Here is a 23,438-nt window from a genome sequence, read left to right on the forward strand (position 1 = left end):
TAATAAATGCATTTTTGGCTTCACATTAATTTTACTGAATGCCCTGTAGATTACAGATTGAGATATTTATTGGGTTATGTATTGGAATTGTGGTTCATAATGTGGGGGTGCAGTGATGGATAGTGCAAGATCTTTATTTAGAAGTACTAACTAAAAGGCAAATAAGTATACATGCAAATAATTCTTGCCAGATATCATAATTTCTCCACTATACAAGAGAATAGTGGAGACTATTTGTGGACAAGTCCTACAAATAGGACTTGTTGAGAATACCATTATTAAGAAGTGGAAAAAAGCCAGGTAAATGAAGCCAAAGTGAAAAAAAAGAATATGGGAAAAAGGAAAAAAGTTATTTCCAGGTTCAATAAGAGTCATTTGTTCACAAGGTCTAATTATGTATTTTTTTACACTCATACCACCAGGATTGAGATAAGCGGTTGATTATAATACGTTTTCAACTTATACAACCTTTCATAAGCCTAACAATGTTTAAATGGAAAAAGAAAAAAAAATGAATGCAATTGTCATCCCTTTGTTTGTTACTTGGGTACAAATTTTCCCCATCATAAGTCTATTATATTTTTTGACACTCTTATTTATAATAGACTTAACCTTTTGAGAAAAAGAGAAAGTTTAACTTTGCAGAATATAACCACTTCAGCATTTTAAAAAATAAATCTGAAAATGTATTATTTTCTTCTACTTAAATCATTATGAATTATTGTTCTTGCCTTTAAACTGTAAAAAATTGTTAAAACATTCTGCTCGTAATCTTTCTTTTAATCCTCTCAAAATAACAATACCATTAAAATAATACAGCTTACATTAATATTCTGTTTGAAATGTTAATTGGTAAGATTAACACAGAAATTTATTTACAGAGGTACAATGAACAATAAATCCTTCATATTTCAAGTCTACAGTTTGATGAATTTTAACATATGTGTACACTGGTGAAATTATCACCATGGTCAAGATAATTGATATGTCTATCACCCACAAAATGTTTCTCCAGCCCATGGAATTCATTCCTCCCTTTATCCCAATACCTCACAACAAATAATACACTTTTAGTCACTATGGATTTTAGTTAGCATTTTATAGAATTTTATATGAAGACTCATGCCACATGTACTCTTTTTTATACATAATTTATTTTCTTTTAGTTTCTTTCATATATTCAATCACTATACATCACTTAGCTTGTAAAGTGGATTTTCCAACATAAATACATTTCATACCAGTCCAGCTGGGTATACTATACATGTTATCACCAACAGATAATAAGACATTTGTGTGTCCTATAATGTCTTGCCTCTCTATTTTTCTCATCAGTGTCTTCCCTCACGCTGCCCTTCTCCTACCCTCTTCCCACTATCTCCGGTATCTATAACTATTTTCCATGTTTCTATATCTTCTTTCCTTGACTTACTTCACTCAGCACATTGATTCTAATTTTCATCCATTTTGAACGTATTTCCTCTTCTGTACTGATGAGTAATAGTTGCACTGTATATATTTACCCTGTTTTGTTTATATACTCATCTACTGATGAACATATGAATTGTTTTAAGTCCGGGGTGATTAAAAAAATCCTGCTGTGCATATTCTTGTACAAATCTTTGTATGGAGATTTGATTTCACTTCTCTTAGACAATACCTAGAAGTGAAATGGCTGGGCTGTATAGTAGGCATACGTTTTCTTAAAGAAACTGCCAAGTTGTTTTCAAAAGCAGCTATACTATTTTATCTTTATTCCAGCAGTGGATGACAGTTCCAGTTTCTCAAGTCCTTGACCTAGTCAACACTCCTAAATCTTCACCATCCTAGTGGGTATGTAGTGACATTCCCTTTAAGTTTTAATTAACATTGTCTTAATTATAATGATTGTGAGCATTTTACATTTGCTTTTTAGTTATCTGTATCTCTTATTTGTGAAGTATCTAGTCAATTTTTATCTGTTTTTAATAGATTTGCTTGCTTTATTATTGAATTATTAAAATTCATTATACATTCTGTATTTAAATCCTTGATTATATGATTTTGCAAGTACTTTTTTCGAATCCGTGATTTACACTTTCATATTTTAATTCTGCTACTTGATAATTATTTTTAATTTTTATGAATTCCAATTTATGATTATTTTTCTTCTGTATTGTCTTAGTCTTTTCCATTGCTCTTATAAAACACCATGCTATGGGTGGTTTAAACAAGAGAAATTTATTTTTCACAGTTTGAAGGCTGAGAAATCCATTATCAGAGTGCCAGCGATGTTGTGTTCTGGTGAGGGCTCTTTTCCTGGTTTGCAGATGCCTCTTTTCGCTATGTGTTCATACAAAAAAGAGAAAGAGAGGAAGCTCTCTTTAATATCTCTCTTTATCTCTCTCTCTTTTATTGCCAGAGGGCGTGCATACAAGAGACAGAGAGAGAGGAAAAAAATACCTTAGTGGGGCATAGTCTTACCACAATGCTCTTTCTACCAGTTCTTCCCATCAAGATTTAGGGCATGCAGACATACAAGGCCAGCATGTTTTTCAAGCTGTAGCGGACAGGATGAAACCACAGTCAGCCACATGAGATCAAGCTCCCAATACTTAACTATTACACTGTGGGGCTGGCCCTGATGTCACTTCTTATAAGGGCACTAAATCTCATCTTGAGGGTCTTACTCTCATGAGCTTCTCTAAGCCTAATTACTTCCCAAAGATTCCATCTTCAAATATCTTCACTCTGAAGGTTAGGGTTTTAACATATGAATTGTAGGGAGGAAAATATTCAGTCCATACGTATAACATGTTTTTGGTCTCTTTTCTAATAAAGCTTGCCCTAAACAAGGGTAAGTAGACTTTTCTTCTATGGGGTCTTCCAAACATTCTATAGTTTTAGCTTTTATATTTAGGTTTAAGTTCATGTTTTGTTTATGTGTGTTGTGTAAGTATTGAGACTCTTCTATTACTTTTTCATTTTTTTCTTTTCTTTTGCATGTTGCTACCCAATTACTTCAGTACCATTTAGAAAAAAAGTGTATTTTTCCTTGATGAATTCTTTAGCACTTTTTTTGAAAATCAACTGGTCATATTTATGTGCATCTATTTCTGAACTATTCATAACATAAAACTTAAGGGACAAAAAGGAATAAAAAATATTTACACATATAATTTCTTTTGTCCTCACACTTTGACTTATGTGATAGCATAACAATTGTGTCTCAGGGTCATAATCATGTATTAACAATGAATTGATGCTACTTTAAAAACATCTCAATTGATTTTCGGATTTGAGGTAAAAACTAAATGGGATCAAACTTATTTAGTAAACAATGGCATTAAGACATGGGAGCTAAGGCTAGTAGAGACAGTTGTACATTATGAATACATAGGAGATGATAATTTAAAAACTCTCATATTTTTATGTTTATTTTTATAAAACATGTAAAAACATACTGAATATTAATTAACTAAATTCAGCAATTCTTTTCTGTGAGTATATATATTTTTGAGACCATTTGTAGTATATTTCCATGACAAAACACTTTAAAAATAAAGAAATATACCCAAGAGCATTGAACTATAGTGTAGATCTTCTCTTTTTGCTATGCTGGAAAAAAGTAAAGAAAGAGATAATGAGTGTGCTAACGAGGGCTCATTTTGTTAACACATTTAGTGCCAGAGCTGAATTCATCAAGGCTTAAATAAGAAGTTTATAGTCTTACACATTTGGAAACACTAGTGTTTCTTTCAGAAATGGCAAACTTTAAAGGGTCTCAATTGTATCTACAATATTGTTTTTCTTTCTTTCTAGCTTTTGGTTCTACCATGCCTCAGTTGGCAAGTTATTAACAAAATTCAACAAAATTTAACATAATGACCCTTATAGAGTTTACAATATCAGAATCCATATCAATTACCCCAGATCGTGGACTGATAAGATTATCAAAAGCAATTTTGACTAGCTTAGCCCAAACTTATAAATCCATACAGAATTAGGGGAGATAATGTCCATCAAAGCCTAAAGTCACTAAAACAAGAAAAGACGCCAGGTAGGCAAAAAAGCAGATGCAGACAAGAGAGCAAAGGGAAATGTACTATTTGAAATTAATGCACACTTATAAATGATCAGAATAGCATATATATTTTTAAGAATTAAAAACAAAAACATTTAAAAATATCCATTTGTTTATAATTATTGTGTATGACATAGAAAATTTTCTAATGAAATATAAATAGCATTAATCCAAGAAGAGATCTGAAGAGACTGATAGCCATGTGAAAAAATTATTTTTGTTTTAAGAATTATTTTATTGAACTTTATTTTATTTATATATTTGTTATTTATTTTGACCAGAGAGAGACAGAGTGAGAGAGAGAGAGAGAGAGAGAAAGTGAGTAAGAAAGCTGCCAGGTTCGGGACTCAAACCAGTGCCAGTCATGTGGGAGTCCAGTGCTCTTAATCACAACACCACCTTCTGTCCCCCCTACAAATTATTAAATAGTAACCTCTAAATAAAAATATACAGATAGCTTTATAGCTAGGGTCTTTCTTACTCTAAAAGACATGTATCTCATATTATTCAAGCTATCCCATAGCATTGACAAATTTTCTTTTTTATTTTGTGATATTAGCAGAATTCAAAAATGATAAAATATGTCTTTTTAGAAGAAATAATCTTAAATAAAATGTTATGAAACTAGTACAAAATAAATGATATGGCCCAAATACACAAATTATATTAGTACATTAAAAAAAAAAACTATTAGTACATTTATTAAAGAGTTTACTAAAAGATCAATCACCATAATCAAGAAGGTTTTATTTCAGGAATAAAAATTTGGCCCAATATCTGGAAATATAAACACAGTTAAAGTAGTAACATAGTTAAACGTGTGATAGTATCATAGATGCAGGAAATTATTTGTTAGAGTAAAAGTGTTTGAACGCCCTAGGCTTAATAAAGGCCATTTTCACATCTCTTTGTCAAATGTGTTAAATGTTAAATTAATAAAGCTATTGCTATCAAAAGAAAAATGGCATAGAAATGCGAGCCTCCTCACTATAATTGAATGGAATTTGGGGTAGTCTAATCCACTACTGCAAAATAACTTCTGGCAGCAATGATGTATAACTTTAAGGATAAAGAAACTATGCTGAGAAATTTGGATAGCCTGAGAGGAAATGCTTTAGCACCTGACAACAATATTAAGCAGCCATCCGACATCAAGATCTACCCTTCTCTAGATATGTCATGTGGCAATAATAAACCCATATTTGCTTAAGCCACTGTTAAGTCAGTATTCTGTAATTTCCTAATTAATGTCTTCCTAATTATTACAATGCTTAATCATAAAACAATCAAAATTAACAAGAGCACTCAATAATATGGCTAAATGCAATATGTATGTAATAACCAATATCTTTTTGATAATAGTAATATGCACTTGGAAATACAATAGATAAATAAATATCCTATTATAATGTATCAAAATATAGGAATCAGTTAGAAGTAAAACTATGGTATGGTGCTAGTCCTGTAGCCTGGTGGTTGAGAGCCAGATCCTACATGGCCAACCACAATTGGAATTCCCAGCTCCAGCAGTGTGAAAAACATGCCAGGCATGTATACATTTGTGCCACAACTCCCAAAACAAGAGAGAAATTGAGGATAAGAGATTGTTGCATTACATTGAAGAGTGTTTTCTTCCTTTCTCTCTACCTCTCCGTCTCTCTCTGACAAGCACACATATCTTCTGGCAGTTAAAATAAAATTGGTGTGGAAAATTACATAGCATTAACATAGACTAGAAGAAAATATTCGCAATGCATACACAATCTTGTCCTCTGTCCTGCAGCAATCCAGGATCAGGGTACACCTACGGGGATACCAGACATGTTCAGGTAAACCCGAGATGCAGAACCTTTCCTGTGGCTCAAGCATTGTGCAGCAGTGTCTCTATTACTCTCACCACAATAGCTATGCCAGCAATTTAGACAAAATACATCAAATTGGCAGTGATCTAAAATACTGGTAGCATTCTGTGTTAGGTGGTAGGAAAAGGTCCCAATTTTGCATTTGTGGGGAGATTAAAAATAGAAAATTTAGAAAAGGATTTTTTCAGAACACTTGACTTATTTAAATGTCTATATTATTTCCCAAATCTGCTTATTCATTTAAAAATATTGTAAGGAAATTTTTATAAAAATATTTTCCTTAAGGGATCAGCAGTTAGCATAATGGCTATGTCACTGGACTCTCACGTAGTCGACCACGGTTCGAGTCCTGGACCTCGTGGCTTAAACTCACGCCAGGCGCGTGTGCGTGCGTGCCCAAGATCCCGAGAGGAGAATGGAGGAGAGGGGATTGCGGCGTGGCCATCCCCTCTGGGGGGTGATTTCTCACTTTCTATCTCTCTGTCTCTCTCTGTTTATCTGGCAAGCACACATGCCCTATAGCAAAAACCTCTCCAAAAAAAAAAATATTTACCTTAATACTGCAATATCATAATAAAGGCAATGACCTAAATGACTATTGATTCATGTGAAATTATGGTGTGTCCATTTGGTGGTATATTAATTATATAGTCATATATAAGAATTTCACCTATTCATATATATTGACTGGAAAGACAGTCAGGATACATTGATAAAAAGACAGTTGTAGAGTAATATGTTGACTACTATGTCATATAAATTGAAAGAAATAAAAAGAATAAAAGAAAGGACAGAGAAAAGGGAGAAAGAGAGGGAAAAAGTGAGAAAAAGGAAAGGATGAAAGAAATATATATGCTTCATCTAAAAATGTGACATCTCCATCCCTGATTTTGTCTATGTTAAGATTTTTATGTACAAATTATCACTTAAAATATCATCAGAATTCATCTATGTGTCTCAATCAAACTCCAAAACATTACTTGATGGGACAAAAACCAAAAAAAACTAACTTCATTAAATAGGCACTTTAAAGAAAGCTAAGGTTTTCCATTATATTTAAACTGAACATTGGGTGAACAACTTGTGAATAATTGTTTAATTTTCAACTTTTGGTATCAATTCATCTTATCTCTTATATATGTCCTAATTACTAAATTAAAGACTTGAGTTTGAACGACAATGGAATCTCAATTCCTCAGCTCTACAATGGAGAAAAGGGACTCTGAGTTAACTTCAAGCCATTAAAATTAATGATTCTAAATATTTAAGAAAAATGATCCTCTTTTGTGAAAATGTTTCATTTCAAAATTATAGGTCACCCCCTGAAACCAGATGGCTTCATCAAAATTTTAAACTCTGGACATGTACTTTCATTGAGAGCTATTTCAAAATTTAAATGTCTAAATAAGTTTAAATTTCAGCTAATATTTATAAAATTTATAAAAGTTTCTTAAATACAACAGTCTAAAAATGAAGAATTTAGAGCCATAGAATGCTATGTGATCTAAACAAATGACCTTAACCCAATGTGCCTCAATTTTGTTGTGTGTACCTCACAGAGTTGTTGAAGTAATTAAATGAGATTGTATATGTGCTTACAAAAGTATATGGCACTAGTACCCACCGAATAAGTGTTAGTCATTAATACTATACTGTTGAGGATGCACACTCATGTAACTGAAAGTTAACCAAAGGATTATCTAACAATAATGTCCAATTTCTTACAAAAGAAGAGAAGATAATATCATGTTTATAACTCCATAAAAGTTGAGGAGTTTTCTTTGTATGCCTCTGCCATAAATTATTAAAGTTTCTTAATTAATATATTTAAAGAGTACCACTCTATTTTACATATAGGAAATTAAAACAAAACAAACATACAGACACCTTCTATTTAAAATCATTTTCTATTTCAAGTGAATGTACACACATATTTTCCTATTTTGTTTCCAGTTTTGCCAGAGAGCACAGGCACTTTTCAGAAAGAAACAGAGAGAGGGAGGGAAAAAGAGAAAGCATTCCCATGGGGCATTGTCACGCTGCAATACCTTCTCTATTTTCCCTGCCTTTCAGGACTTTGAGCACACACACACTCCTGCCTGATGTGTGTCACAAACCATCAGATGCAGGACTTGGACTTCAGAGTCTGCCAAGTGGTATTTAGCTGCTTTAACCACCACGCCATGGGCTGCTTCACATTTTCTTTGTGTGTATATGATGAAATAATGGGAGCTCCATATTTTTTAAGAGAGATTTTTTTCCCCATAAGGCATGTTGCTTGCCAAAGAGACAGAGAGACAGAGACACAAAAAATAATGGCCACAACCGCAATTCCTTCTCCTCCATTCTCCTCTTGAGATTTTGGGCACACACATACCTGGTGTGAGTTTTAATGGGCACACACATGCCTGGTGTGAGTTTTAATGGGCATACACACGCCTGGTGTGAGTTTTAAGCCACTGGGTCTGGGACTCAAACAGTGGTCAACTATGTGGGAGTCCAGCGACATAACCATTACACCATCTACTAGTCCTGGAAGCTCCATAATTTAACTTAATCCTTTGGTGTCTTCATGGTCTTCTCACTGATTAGGGTCTCTAATTTTCTGTTTCACGAAATCTCTCACAACCACACAGTACATAAAATGCCTAATGGAAAAATGAATGGTATCAGCAAACCTAGAGCTGCCTCTGTGATCTGAGTAAATGAATGACATAACTCATGTTCATTCATACACTCGGGCATTCCTTAAATATGTATTGAGTGCTGATTTATTATACATTAGGCACTATGTTAGGTACTGACCGTGAACAAAACTGATCAAACTTTGGGACCAGCAGTTAGCATAATAGCTGTGTCGCTGGACTCCCATGTAGTCGACTGTGGTTCACGTCCCGGACCCGGTGGCTTAAAACTCACGCCGGGCGTGTGTGCGTGCGTGCCGAAGATCCCAAGAGGAGAATGGAGGAGAAGGAATTGTGGTTGTGGCCATTATTTTTTGTGTCTCTGTCTCTCTGTCTCTTTGGCAAGCAACATGCCTTATGGGGAAAAAAATCTCTCTTAAAAAATATGGAGCTCCCATTATTTCATCATATACACACAAAAGAAATCAACCCTGGGGGGTGATTTCTCGTTTTATGTCTCTCTGTCTCTCTTTGTCTGGTGAGCGCACATGCCCTATAGCAAAAAAAAAAAAAAAAACTCTCAAAACAAACAAACAAACAAACAAAAACAAAACTGATCAAACTTCATATTATTCTGTTGCTTATATATTAGTCAGTTTTCTCATTTAAAAAATAAATAATTCTTACTTCTTGCAGTTCTAATGAGATTTAATGAGTTAATGTGGGCAAAATGATAGGAATATAGAAGGCTCTTAGTAATTGTTAATTATCCCTTTAATGTTCCTTAGGCTTGCTAAGCTAAAGATAAAAATATATCCCAAAAGTAGTACAGTGTTAATGGATGCTAATGTGTCCATTGGAAAGAGCTATCTTTGTTTTTTTTTTTTTGCTTTCTGATGAATATGCATTTGAAATAATGACAATATAAAAGCAAACAAAACTAATGTCTCTAGGAAAATGGGGCAGGTAGACAACTACATTATTTTTCCTTTTTAACATGAACATCAGTATCAGATGTTGAATCATAGTTCTGGTAAGCAGTTTTTGGTAAGAAAAAAATGTCCAGTGATTTGAGATGGCCATGACTTGTTATACCCAAAATGGATGTGATCAATTGTTTTGTTTTGTTTTTTTTTTTGAGAGGTTTTTCGCTACAGGGAGCATGTGCTCACCAGAGATACAGAGACAGACAGACAGACAGAAAGCGAGAAATCACCCCCCAGGGGGAATGGCCACGCAGCAATCCCTTCTCTTCCATTCTCCCTCAGGATCTTGGGCACCCATGTACACGCACCCAGCATGAGTTTAAGCCACCGGGTCCAAGACTCGAACCATGGTCAACTACATGGGAGTTCAGCTACATAGCCATTACACTATCTGCTGGTCCCAGGATGTGATTGATTTTTAACAAGTTAGGAAATCATTAATTTCTCAGGCGACTAGTGGTGCTTTATTCAGTTATGCCATTGTATATAGTGATGACTACACTACTAGGAGCATAATATACATTAATAAATTCTAATTGAATAAAAATCAGTTTCATTTCAAATATAAAGCTATTTTCTTGTTTTGCAACATTTACTGATTTTTAAAAATATTTTAAGATAGGTATTATCTAAATGAGATTGAAAAAATGCATTGATAGTTTCCACAGATTAAAACTAAAGATGTAAAGTTAATAACAACCTATTCAGGGAATTATGTATTATTTTATACTAATAGATACATTTTTGTCTTTCAGTCAATAGTATACATATAGAATGGTAATTTTCTTTTTCTTTTCTTTTCTTTTTTTTTTTTTTTTACCTCAGTTGAGTACTGTACCAATGTCTTAACAAAGTTTGAAGGAGGCACATCTCACACAACAGTATGAAAACCAAATCATCATACTTATAAATCATAAAACATCTAAAATAGTATTTTCTCATTACGTTTTTTTGAAGCACTACAGTTCTTTCTACATTTGGGAGGGATGAGAGGCAGTCTGACCAATTAAAGATACCAAGCCTTCTACCATCCTTGTCCCACCAGAGCAACCAAGCTTTTAGTCTTCTTTCTAGTTGGTGTTTCTAACAGATTTCATTTAGATTTTTTTTTTATCAAGTTTCAAAACCACTCTCAGGTAATGAATAAAACAATTTACAAAACAAAGTGCATTGCAAAAGTAAGGTCTGAATTAAATATTTTAACCACTGTCTAAAATTTTTAATGTAAAAAGACAAACCATACAATAATATATGCTTTGAGTAATTCTACATTAAATATTATTTTATTCAAAAATCTATATATAACAAAAAACCCTGATATCTTTAGAGCATATCTGGAAAGGTTTTTAGCAGGTGCTACTGAACCAACACATTACTCAACAGAGAGCATAATAATTATGAAAATTATTTTTAGCATGCAATTGTTGCTGAAGCTATCTACACATCAAAATCTGAAACTTCTCAAAATGAATTCTGCATCAACTTTAAACTTAGATTTTTTTAATTATAGGGAATACGAAACATGATATTCGCAGTCGAAAAATAATCATGGTAAACTAAACTTTTGAGGACACATTTTTAACTTACATGACGTCATTTGTATAAGCCAAATTATTTGTTCAATAAACTGACTATTAATTAAACTATTAATTATCAACATAGCAAGGGAGTTGCTAGTAGAAATATAAAAAAGCAACTAATACATTTTCTGTTTGTTTATGTAGTATATATATAAAATATATATATATATATATATAGTACAGAGTTACTTAAACCAAGAATGTTATCTTCTGTGATGAATATATTAAGAAAGGCTTCATAGAAAAAAAATCATTTGACCTTTGTTTGAAAAATGAGGGAGGTGGTACTGAGTTAAAATTAAAATAGGTTTCCAGGCAGAATTTACTGAATGTCGAAAGAGGCAGAGGTGTGAAGCAACTCTTCGGCTTCCAAGAATAGTAGAAAATATGATGAGATTTAAGTTTAGGGGAAAAGAAAAAAAAACGAATGGAGGAGCTAGAAATTAAGGTCTATGGAGGTTTTAAACTTTATCTCTAGGCAATGAAAAATTAGAGCAACATTTTGAGTTGGGTGTAGTGTAATACTAAAACTTCTCTGATGTTACAAGATTACAATGTCTAGAAAGATTGGAAGAAGTGAGATGGAGATGAAAAGGAAGAGAAAAATCAAGAACAGTATTCATTTAAAATCTCCTTAATTGGCTTCAAATATCTCTGTGACAATTCGTGTGTGGATAGTTGTGTATATTTTATTTGATGTCACTATATTGTGATCATCCTGAGAAAGATATCTCCCTATATTAACAATTTATTCAATATTTGCTCCATAAGTAGATCTTTAGGAAGATTTATTTATTTATTTATTTATTACCATTGTTGAAAAACTGAGAATACAATAATGCTTAGTTGTGCTACTTTTTTTTTTTTGTCTTTAAGAGATTATTTTTGCTATAAGGTGTTTGCACTCTCTGTGGAGAGAGAGAGACAGAAAGTGAGAAATCACTCCCCACTGGGGATGGGCATTCCGCAAACCCTTCTCCTCCCTTTTCCTCTCAGGATTTTGGGCACATATGCACAGGCACCCAGCATGAGTTTAAGCCGCCAGGTCTGAGACTGGAATAGACTAGATTATGTGGGAATCTAGCAACATAACCATTATGCCACATGCTGGTTACAAAAGAAAGTCATTTAAAATACAAGGTGTAGATACTTCCCATATAAGCAGACCACTCTTTAAATTTCATAACCTTATTTTATTTACTGTAGATAATTATGGCTTTTAATTAGAAGAGATATATTCTATATAACCTATATATCCTATATATTCTATATAAATTATAATCAGCTAACTTTCAAAAAAGTGACACTTATACAGATGTTCTGAACTATTCAAATTGATATAGTATCATATTTAGAAAGTAACAAAGAAAGTAAGATGTAAGAAATGAAAGTAAGAAATGCAAGTGAGAAAACAAAATACAATAAATATGTCCTGTCTCCCTGACAACATTGCAAGTTCATTTCCATGTATCCAAACACAAAGACATGGCAATGTTTGAAAGAGGAAACTCTGATTAAAAATTATTATTATTCAAGTAAGAGAAGTTTTCAAAGCCATTGTTTTAATGATAAGATAGAAAATGATGATTTTTTTACCAGAATAGTAATGACAATTTCAAGCATTATAGCATTTTACACTTGTATTTTTAAACCATAGATTTTAGTTGAAATTATTAACATTTACATATTCTTCTAGAGAATTAGAAATGTGCATTTATAATATATACACTATGTGTATATATTCACTTCAGTAAAGGTTCAACATGTATCAAAGATATTAGGAATTCCATAACGTTTGCAGTGAATAAAAATAGAACAAAAAGGTTTCATAATACATATATAATTAGTCATTAATCTGGCTCTCTATCAAAACTAGGGAACGAGCAGTAGTGACTTAACATGCTTGACTTATATACAAGTTAATACTCTGAACACTAAGATGATATACATGATCTGACAGAATCACTGATGGATTAAAAAAATCAGTCTCTCAAAATATTTGGTGAATTTATGTCCTTTACACATATATTTCAGTATTTAGTAATCAGTAATGGTTTTTTGTTTGGTTGGTTATTGTCAGACAAATCATTTAAAGGGTATAAAATTGTATGGTCTATTCTGGGAAAATATAAAAATCTATAGTAACTGAAGAACATGGGTAGTATAATGACTGGGAGAGAGCTGAGGGATATGCAAAAGAGACATATTTTTAAATAAAACTAATTTTGTTTAAAGATAAGTGGAATCAGCATTTATAGTTAAAAAGGAAATTCTTTTGTTTGAATGTACTTTTCCTTGTGTTTTGGAAAACTTTTATTTTGTAGATGCAATTAAACCTGAATTTAAAAGGATTTTCTGGTGGTATTAAGATAATACCACACTCTGTGTGTCTCTGGTGAGAGTATGTGCCCTATAGCATATAACATAACATATTTTCCATGGTAGCAATTCATCATTACCTTTGTAGTTAACCTTGAAGCCAACTGATCCAACACTTTCGTCTGTTTGAAGGTGCAGCCACATTTGGCTACTCATGCTCACTATTAAGTCTGGTACAAAGCTCCCAGTAAGCCTAAAAAGAAATGGACAAAGAAAGATGGGTTATTAAAACAAGCTTTGCATGCAAATTATGACAGATGTGCTTCTCAGTACTTTCTTTGTTAGAAAAATTGACTATCAGATAAACTTACAGGACTATGTGTTGATAAAACAGATGAGACAAACTATACGATTTGGTGATCAAGGTTTAATATTAAAATACCACTTTATGTGTTTTACTAGATCTTTTATATCCCTGAGGCAAGATTACTAAGTTTTACACAATCAGACACTTTTATACTTTCTTTTGAACTGAAAAGAAAAAAAAAACTATAAAAATCTTCAAACATTTTTTAACACCAAAAATACATCTCTCTCTCTTTTTTTTTTTTTTCTTTAAGATTTTGTCATGGAGCCTGTGCATTTGCTAGAAAGAGACAGAGAAGTGAGGAGGAAAGTGAGAAATGACGCCTTAGGTTGGATGACCATGTTGCAATCCCTTTTCTTTTCTCCTGGGATTTTGGATATGTACACATCCACATCCAGATTGAGTTTCAAGTCGCTGATTCTGGGACTTGAACCATAGTCAGCCCAGGGCAGTCCAGTGTCTTAACTACCATGCCATCTGCTGGCCCCCTAGAACACATCTCATTTTAATCTTTTAAGTTTCATAAGTCTTTGTTCTAAAAAATCTAATGTGAAAAATGTTCAAATACTAGGCAAAACAATAAAATGGAAAGAAATATAATCAAACCCTTTGCAATACTGGTATCAAGTACATGAGCTTTAAAATACAGCACCTACATTACAGGCTGCCCAAGTCGTATACGTTTTGTTGTAAATAACTTTATTTAATGGAACATGCTGCTAATTTTATGTGGCATAACTGAATCTAGACATTAATAATATTTTATTCAGTAATGCACAATTTTATTATAATAATAAGGGGAAATGATTTCATGTTTCCTTTGTCATTAATACTGTTGTAGTCACATGTTTGAATTAAAGTACAGATTTATACAAAAGGTAAAATCAAATAAATAGACAGGATCTTGGAGTGAAAACGTGTCAAATATAAAGAAGGGCAAGCAGATGGCCTAATGATTGCATGGTTGGACTCCCATGTAGTCGACCACAGCTGGAGTCCTGAACCCAGCAGCTTAAAACTCACACTGTGTGCATGCCCATGTATGTCCAAGATCCTGAGAGGAGAGTGGAGGAGAAAGGATTGCAATATGATCATCTCCTGTAGGGAGTGATTTCTCACTTTCTGTCTCTCTCTGTGTGTCTCTGGTGAGAGTATGTGCCCTATAGCAAAAATCTTTCTTAAAAAAAGATAGAAGTAAAAGATAAACTCATTTCAGTTAATGTCCATGTTGATAGGGGGTTTAAAATTACATACTAAAAAGACAAGAAATGTTAGAATTTCTTCTAAAAGAAGGAATTACTGAATGATTGCCCATTTTAATGCTAAAACTAGAAGGACATCTGGAAAATTACATCAAGAGAGAAAGTATAAAACTTCTTTTGATAATAAAAGGGCATCTGAAAGAGAAATTTTAAAGTCTCTTGGATAATGACAACATTAAAATTAGACCAGCAGAGGGCAGTATGTATGGCTATATACTTGAAATGATGATGGCAGTAAAATGCCCTGCTTACTTAGTAAAAATGACATCAGAAAACTGTTAGCTGTATGGTTATGTCACCGATGTCCAGTGCTAAAGAATTTTCTGGAATCTACTATAAAAAATTTTCAAAAGTAAAATAATTATGATTCAATTGTGGGATAATATATGATATTAAGAAATGCTGTGAGATATCAAGATACTTTAAGATAATTATGGAACTTTATATTCATATTCCTCCTGCCAAAGTAAATTAACAATTATCATAACACACATACACACTCACACATGGCATACCGATACGCATATACATTGTTATAGTCATTTAAAATATCTTTCTTCAAAGCATATTTATTCCAAAAGTGTGAGAGTGTGAGAGAGGAATAAATCAAGACAAATATAGCACCTTGATAGACTCTATTTCTTCTTTTTGAGAGAGATTTTTGCTATAAGGTATGTGCACTGCTGGACAGAGAGAGACAGAGAAACAGAGCGAGGAATCACCACTCATGGGGGCATGGCCACACGGCAATCCCTTCTCTTCCATTCCCCTCATGGGATCTTGGGAACATACGGCACAAGCTCAGTGTGAGTTTTAAGCCCACTGTCTGAGACTCAAAGCACAGTTGACTATGTGAGAGTCCAGTGATGTAACCATTATGACTTCTGCTGGTCCCATACCCTGATAGACTCTTGACACCAGGATACATAGCCAGCTTCAGCAAGCCCAGATCACAGGTATGTGTAAGCTTGGTGTGCTCAGGGAATTTCCAGATGCAAATTGGCAACTGGCCTCTGGGGATCTGCTTCCTAGATCATTGCATTTACTCACTAGGTCATTGTCAGGCCCTTGCACATCTTTTAATTAAACTTTGTAGCATATGCATGGTGAGTTCTATGTACTAGTATTTTGGACTACAGTAGAGAGACAAAATTCAGTATTTGGGGCAAAAAAAAAAATAACTCAATGTTGGAGGCATGAAAGTAAAGTAAACCCATTATATGAAATGGGCATCAGAGTTCAAATCTGCCAGATGTGTGTCAGTTATTCTATATCAAACATTACAACAATCTGTCTCACAGTGAATACTAAATGTTTTTCTGGGAAAATTTAATTATTGCTCTTTAATATTAAACTAATTTGTAAGCCTGAAATCTTTAGAATAATATTTTGCTATGTAATAATTAAAATGAAAATTTTCTCTGATGCCAAATTAAAGAACACCTCCTCCACTTACCTTTAGTGTTTTTGTTAGATTACTTGAAATTATAGATTTTCTGCTTCTTTCAAATGTGTGAACATTTTTTTTCAGTTTCCAGAATGAAAGTACTCTCTCCAGAGAGAGACAGAAAGATAGAGAGAGGGACAAAGCATCCCAAACGAACTATAGTCACACTGTAGTCCTTTTCCATCCATTTCTCCATTTTGTCGTTTTGGACATATAAGCATGCATGTGCCTGGGTGTTTTTAAAGCCACTGGTGGGACAAGGAATCTAACCATGGTTGTCCATGTGCAATCTGGCTCCCTTAACCAATATTCTATAATCCAGCCCTGTAAATCTTTTAAAAGTTAAATAAGGGTCAGCCAATTGTGTAGTAGTTAGTACAGCTGGACGCCAGATGGCCAACTGCATGGTTCACATCCTAGACCTGGCAGCTTGAAAATCATGCCACCCCGGGCCACAAATGCATAAATGCTCAGTATCCTGAGAAGAGAATGGAGATTTAGCATGGTCGTCCTGTATGGGGCACTTTCTCACTTTTCCTCCCCATCTATGTCTCTCTCCAGTAAATGTATCTACTCTCTAATAAATTAAAAAAAAAAAAAGTTGGTACCAGCAGATGGTTTAACGGTTATGTTGCTGGACTCCCACATAGTCCACCATGGTTCAAGTCCCAGACCTAGTGGCTTAAAATTCATGCCAGGCATGTGTGTATACATGTCCAACATTCCAAGAGAAGAATGGAGAGAAAAGGATTGTGGCATGGCCTTCACCCAGGAAAGTGATTTCTTGCTCTCTGTCTCTCTCTGTCTCTCTGGTGAGTGCACAAACCCTAGAGCAAAAATCTCTTTCTGAAAAAAAAAAAAAAGAAATAAAAAGAAAAAGAAAAAGAAAGAAAGAAGACTCTTCCCAAGGTTGCATCCCAGGAATATCTTTCTTATACACCTTGGAGCCATCTCTTTGAAATGTGAATAAGGAGAAAGACATCATCTGTCTCTTATTTCATGAGAGTGCAGTGTAGGCACTCCACTCCATGATTAAACTTATTTTGTTATTAAAAACAGGAGTTTTCTTTTTTCTTGGAATAAGGACAACTCACATGTATGTAATTGTATCTGCCTGGCTATATAGCAATGATATTTATTCTTCTTTTTAAAAATTCCCTTAGTAGATTGCCTTGGGTGCACATAAAAGTCTTGTTTAATCAATATTCAATTAAAGGAAAATGAAACTATTTCATTTTTTTTCTGTGTTTTATGGAGAGGATTCACTGGGTTAGTAGATTTTATTTTATCTTATTTAGTGTTGCTTTTAAACATTTATTCATTTACTGTTTTTTCTGAGATAGACAAGAGAGAAACTGAGAAAGTCATGTGCAATGGGGTCCTCATACCATGGTTCACCCCAAGTCTCAGCTGATCCAGATCATAGACACTTACTGTGTGCTAAGGGCAGCCCTATGACCTTTCCCAGGTGGATCCAGCTATACCACCACTGTGTCACCATCTGGTCCCAGAAGATTTTATTTTTAATCATATTTCTCATACCACTTGTGGTGAGGAATACAAATTGCAGTTGCTCTTGAATTAAGTAGACAAGCTAAAGATCTTTTGGCTACATAACAGTTATATATGACACCCTGAATTATAAAAAAAGTCTCCTTTCTGGTACTCTGTTCTTTTGGAATAGTATCTATATCATCCACTCTCCAAATTAAAATTGTAATAATGAAAAAACATGGGTAATATAGACTCTAAAATTTTATCAGATTTACAATCAGCTTTGATGGTAGAAAAATAAGGGAAGCCAGGAATATTACCTATAGTTCCCTTTCTTTAAAAATTAATACCTCTCTGTCACATTTGTAATACATATAGACCTCCAGTATATCAGGAGTTTTTTAGTGTTCTTAGAAGGACCTCATCACAACCAAATGAATAGTAGATGGTCATTGAATGCATATTATTCTAAGAAGAAAGTTAAAAATAATTAGAATTGGCTACAAGGGAAGATTGAGAAGAACTGAAAGAGCAAATGTGAAAATAAAAGGCATTTTCTCTTTTACAAAGCCCTCTTCTATTTTCTACTATCTCTGCTCCCTCTGCTCTCCTACTTTTGTTATCCTTGCCTCAAATAAACCGCTAGAGAGAAGTTACGGTCTTTGAGACATGTTGTTCTCTTTGTTATCAAAATTACCTACAGAGAAGGAAAAGGGCATAACTTTGGCTAACAATGAATTATCTGCTCTGTTTGAAGTCCCAAGTTAGTGTGCTTCATACCCCAACCCTGACTCACTCAGCATTTTAGCACAGATTCCACCTTCAAAAGTCCATATACATCATATATCTAGGAAAGCAGAAATTTCAAAAGGTCATGATTTGGGGATAATTGAGAACTTGCATAAAAGACAGTCAACAGATGAAGGTGACAAAGGTGACAGGATATACAGTAGATTAACTAGTCAGCTTAGAAAAGAAAAAAAAAAAGAATGATAAATACTAACATGGGGAAGAAGCCAAGACAAATATAATTGTGTGTGTGTGTGTGTGTGTGTGTGTGTGTGTGTGTGCTCGCTTGTGTGTAATGTAAGGAAAACCAGATCTTCCTTTTTGATCACCAGCGAAGCTTGAACTGTGATCAGCCATGTGGGAATCCAGCACCTTAACCACCAGGTCCCTTGCCAGTTCCAGTGCATAAGGTTTCAGTAGTCAAATTGCAATTTTCCCAGAGCAAGGTAAATATTTAGGGTGTCTGTTGATGTTGAAGATCCCATATAGGAGTCTGCCCATTTTGTAGATGAAACACAGTACAACAAAAAGTAATTTAGACAATTGTGAAGACTGATGGGTTATTGCAAGAGAGTGGATTCCAGCTTTTGCAGACTGAGCAAAACCTCTGATGGAAGAATTACATGATAATTCCTCTGATTTAGTGGGTAGAATTATTTTTTTTAAGAAATTTTAGCTATGGGTCCATGTGCTTGTCAGAGCAACAGAGAGAGACAGAGAGATACAAAGTGAGAAGTCACTACCCAGGGAGTATAGCCACATTGCAATCCCTTCTCCTCCATTCTTCTCAGGATTTGGGGCATGCATGCACATGTGCCCAGCATGAGTTTTAAGCCACCAGTCTGGAACTTGAACCGCGGTTGACTATGTGGGAGTTCAATGATATAACCATTACACACCCACTGGTCTCTGGTGGGTAGAATCTAAAGAGGCATTCTCATTAAAACTTGCCTTAGGTTCAGCATTGGTTATTCTGAATTTTGAAAAGTCTTTCCATTTGTGTTGTCACAAAAAACAAAACTGTTTCTTTTGAAATTTTAACTCAAAAGTTTGGATTAGGCCACATACCAAAGACAAATTTCGCAAATCTTCTGGAGGCAGTGGCACTAAGGATGACAAGATGCTGTGATAGCAGCAAGCACGTTTTTTCAAAAAAGGCTCAAGCCCTTTTTTTAGCCTAGAATTTGCATGCTGTGACAACTGTAAGTGTAAAAGAACCAGAATTTGTGAGTATGCCATAAGATTAGTTATGAACAAATATTAATTCTGATACTGTAATGACAAGGTGCAATACCCCACAGCCAGCAGGTGGTGTGGTGGCTAAGGTGCTGGTTTCCCCACATGATTGACCACAGTTTGAGTCCCAGACTGACAGCTGGAAAATTATGCCAGGTTCATGTGCATGCATGCCCAAAATTTTGGAAGGAGACTACAGGAGAAAGGACTACAGTGTGGCCATCGCTAGAAAGGGTGACTTCTCACTTTCTCTCTCTCTATCTCTCTCTGTCTCTCTCCAAAAAGTGTATGCACTCTATGGCAAAGAAAAAAAAAAGTGCAATACCCTAAATTGTGATATTCTTCTATAGGATCCAGGTGAAATGAATGTTTGAGCATGCAGTAGAATGTTAATCAGTGTAGACATTAGACTCTAACTTGGTCTATCTGATATGCTTGTCATAATAATGATTTAATAATGTTTACAGCTAGAACATGTATTCAGGATAAAAAATGGCCAGTTGAAGCTTTCAGATGTTATAGTGACTTCTAACATTTTGGAAACTTATGTTTTACTTACAATTAAGTTGTCAAGAGGAGCCTAGTTAATAGTAGTTAATAAAGCTGCTATTTTTGGTAACGAAGTATGTAGGTATATAGACAATTGATAAAAGATGAAAGAAAGAAAAAAAAGGGAAGAAAATAAGGAAGGAAGAATATGAAGGAAGAAAGGAAAAGAAGCACCTAATATCATCTAACGGTGAATTTGGAACAAAGAGAGGCTTATCACCTTTGAAGTAAAGTCAAATATCTCATGGGCAAATGACAGAATTGGTTAGAGGCAATATAACTGCCCACTCAGATCAGTAATCCATGGCACAGCTCATATAGAGCAGAATGACAAAAATTTTAAAGATAGCAATTTTACTGAGAGAGGTTAAAAAAGAATGCACCATTAAAATATTAGAGATTCCAAGTTTGGAAGCCTCAATTTTTTTTAACAAAAAGTTTATATAAAAATATATACAACCTGATGTTTACATCACAGCAAAATAGGCCTTTTGCAGAGGGTACATGGATTTTTCTGTTGAATAACTATTATTTATACTCATCCCAAGGCTTCTAACATGATGATACTATTTCCTTGTGTTAGCACCATCCCAGTATCATTCTGTTGCCCACTAGTTACCATCTCTACACATATAAAGGGCAAATATTTCTTCTGACTGGTCCATTCGCCAAGTCTTTTTCACATTGTAGACATTAATCTCTAACAATATTACCTTGTTGCACTATCAAGTATATTATCTTCCTTTATTAGCCCATGGTGCTTATTGGTATTTAATAATGTCAAGAGCAAAGCTGGAAAGATGTAATTCCCTAGATATTGGAGAGTTTGTACAAGGCAAATTATCGCATACACTAGTATGATACTAAAAAGAGAGGGGCCTAAATAGAGAGAATTGTTATATAATTAAAAAATAAAAAACATCATTCACAAAATCATGTATCAAAATATACGTCTCAATGAACTAAGAACAATAATAGTAATCCATTTATAAGCTTAATGACTATAGCAATATCATTCCCATAAAATTAGTAGGAATATTATTTATTAAAGTGTTAGTAAAATAACAATTATTTATTTAATGATCCTATTAACACAGAAGTATGTGTATGTATGTTTGTGCATGTGCACTTTAAAGAAAAAGAAGAGTTCTCAGGAAGAGTATTGTTAGCTTATACTAACATGGATCTGTGAATGACATTTTTACATTGTACTTATTATTCCAAAAGAAATCAGAATTTTTAAGTGAGACTAGGAGCATGTTTGGATATTGGTATTTTTCATATTCTTAAAGTTTTGGGGTTTTTTTGTGTGTTTTTCAGAAAGAGTATCTTTTAACATTAGTGTATACAAAAAATTTCCAGGCATTTTCTAAAAATGAAAGACAGTTTTTAAAAGTTTTATCTTACTAATTTTCCCTCCATCTTCACAGTTAACATAAATACAATAATGAAACATGAAAGAGACGAGGCAAGAAGAGGAAGAGCTATCACATGTCTGGTAGAATTCATTTCTAACCCTCAGTCTGCTGTTGTATGGATGAACAGAAGGGACTAATAACCACCTTCTCCTCTGTCAGTGCAGATGAAATGAGAGTTGGAAGAGATATCGATGTCAGGAACTGCAGTAACATCACTGCTAGCTCTCTCAAATAAATTGTGTCCATTTCCACTATCAGATGAATTTATGCATAAGTTTGAAAATAGCACATGGAAAACAATCTGTGGGAAAGTTAAAATTCTTTTGACAACTTTTCAAAGATAACAGTGTGACTGTTCAAATCCATTATCTGAATTACTATCAAATGATCAGGTTCACATTCTAATCTCTACTGACATTTGTCACTATATCACCATGAAGTTTCTGGGAATGAATGAAAAACGTTATTTCAAAATTGGGGGAAAAATTCTTGCAAGTAACTCCCAATGGAATGAAAAGAATATGGATATAGAGCTAGAGATAAAAACAGAGACATAGATAGATAGATGATAAAGAGAAAGAATACAAATATGCCATAAAAGGGGATCAACTGGAGAAATGGTAAGATGTGATGAAAATTTTTCAATTTAAATTCAGTTCAGGAGATGGAACAGTGGTAATTCAAGTGGACTCACACGAAAGAGTTCTTGGTTTGCAGTTTGCATTCAGGGACTTCTCTGAATACGCTGGGCAGGCACCTATGTGTCCATGATTCAGGGCTGGCTAAAGCTGGAGGACTGCAGCATCAAGATCTTGTTGGGAGTGTTGTCTCTCTGTCTCTCTGTCTTGTGTGTGTGTGTCTTTCACTCATAGGAAGAAATAAACAAATGAGACATAGATAAGGAACAATAAATTATAGAAACAATAAATCTCTAAATTGTGAATTTAAATTTTAATTTAAATTTGCATTATTTTAGGAATTATCTAGCTGATAAAATTATTTGGAGGGCCAGGCAGTGATACACCACTAAAAAAACTAGAAACATGTGGAAAAGGTCCTGTGTTTGCATCCTGGGACTTCCTTGAGGAAGCTGGATAAAAATGTATATGCCTGTGTTCTGGGCTAGCTGAGACTAGAGGTGGATTATAACTTTCATACACTGTTGGGGAGTGGGAGTATCTGTATCTCTGTCTCTCTCATGGAAGAAATGAATAAATAAAATTTTAAAATTTTGTGGAGAACATAGCAATGTGTATAATGTCCAATTATAGTGCTTTTTCTGTATTACCGAAAATTTTAATGCATGTAACTTTGTCATGAATATGTCTTTTGAGTAAGTCTCAAGGAGAAGAGATGTAGCAGATCTCAATTATTTTTAAGTTAATGAACTTGTCTGGTATGTATTTGAAGACACGGGGCCAGAATTCAAGCTATCGTCAACC

At 33.9% G+C, this 23,438-nt stretch overlaps 1 protein-coding gene and 1 non-coding gene across 2 annotated transcripts in view; both read right to left on the reverse strand.

Annotated features, from left to right (window-relative positions):
* CSMD3 (CUB and Sushi multiple domains 3) overlaps window positions 1-23,438 on the reverse strand; it is a gene marked incomplete at its 3' end in the record, with an annotated part of 1,277,483 nt that overhangs the window by 551,086 nt on the left and 702,959 nt on the right. Inside the window, exon 13 of the mRNA XM_027771421.1 lies at window positions 13,575-13,687. Within this exon, the coding sequence (XP_027627222.1) occupies window positions 13,575-13,687 (113 nt within the window). The remainder of the gene's footprint in view (window positions 1-13,574; window positions 13,688-23,438) is intronic.
* On the reverse strand, window positions 10,355-10,457 carry LOC114007656 (small nucleolar RNA U13). Its single transcript, XR_003549243.1, has one exon. It is a non-coding gene; the product is annotated as a small nucleolar RNA U13 (small nucleolar RNA).

The sequence above is a fragment of the Tupaia chinensis genome, unplaced genomic scaffold (assembly GCF_000334495.1).
Source record: "Tupaia chinensis unplaced genomic scaffold, TupChi_1.0 Scaffold000032_1, whole genome shotgun sequence".
Lineage (NCBI taxonomy): Eukaryota > Metazoa > Chordata > Mammalia > Scandentia > Tupaiidae > Tupaia > Tupaia belangeri.